A 394-nucleotide genomic window follows, 5' to 3' on the forward strand; every position below is an offset into this window, starting at 1 on the left:
CTACGCACAGAGTCTCGCGAGCCATTTTGTTAGGTGCCAGACCAGTTTGTATTTGTGCGTGCAATGAATGTTCAGTAGTTTGTTTGATGCAAAATAATGTCCAAAGGAATTTCTTTCGACTTCTAAACTCAAATAATTGTCACCATTGAACTAAGATTAACGACCTATGTTGCCTCATAAAAAAGTTTCTGGGAAAGTTAGTATCTGAATTCAGGAAAAGTTTAGAGGGTAAGATAATGCATCTTAGGATAAATTTTGGGTTTTGATCCACGGATTTGAATTGGTCATGGTCCAGTTTGGGATCATGTTATTTCTTCCTCTGGAATGGTCGCAAAAACGCACGCCTCATTGAACCTGAAACAGTGAAGGGTATTTTCTTTGGTCTTTTTTATAT

General features: G+C 37.6%; 1 protein-coding gene across 2 annotated transcripts in view; it reads right to left on the bottom strand.

Annotated features, from left to right (window-relative positions):
- Window positions 1–210: 210 nt before the first annotated feature.
- LOC142356459 (uncharacterized) overlaps window positions 211–394 on the bottom strand; it is an 18,407-nt gene continuing 18,223 nt past the window's right edge. For both annotated transcript variants that reach the window (XM_075408371.1, XM_075408372.1), the window contains one exon: window positions 211–354. In XM_075408371.1, the coding sequence (XP_075264486.1) occupies window positions 308–354 (47 nt within the window). In that variant the 3' untranslated portion in view covers window positions 211–307. The remainder of the gene's footprint in view (window positions 355–394) is intronic.

This window comes from Convolutriloba macropyga, unplaced genomic scaffold, assembly GCF_964194025.1.
Source record: "Convolutriloba macropyga unplaced genomic scaffold, txConMacr16.3 SCAFFOLD_310, whole genome shotgun sequence".
Classification (NCBI taxonomy): domain Eukaryota; kingdom Metazoa; phylum Xenacoelomorpha; order Acoela; family Convolutidae; genus Convolutriloba; species Convolutriloba macropyga.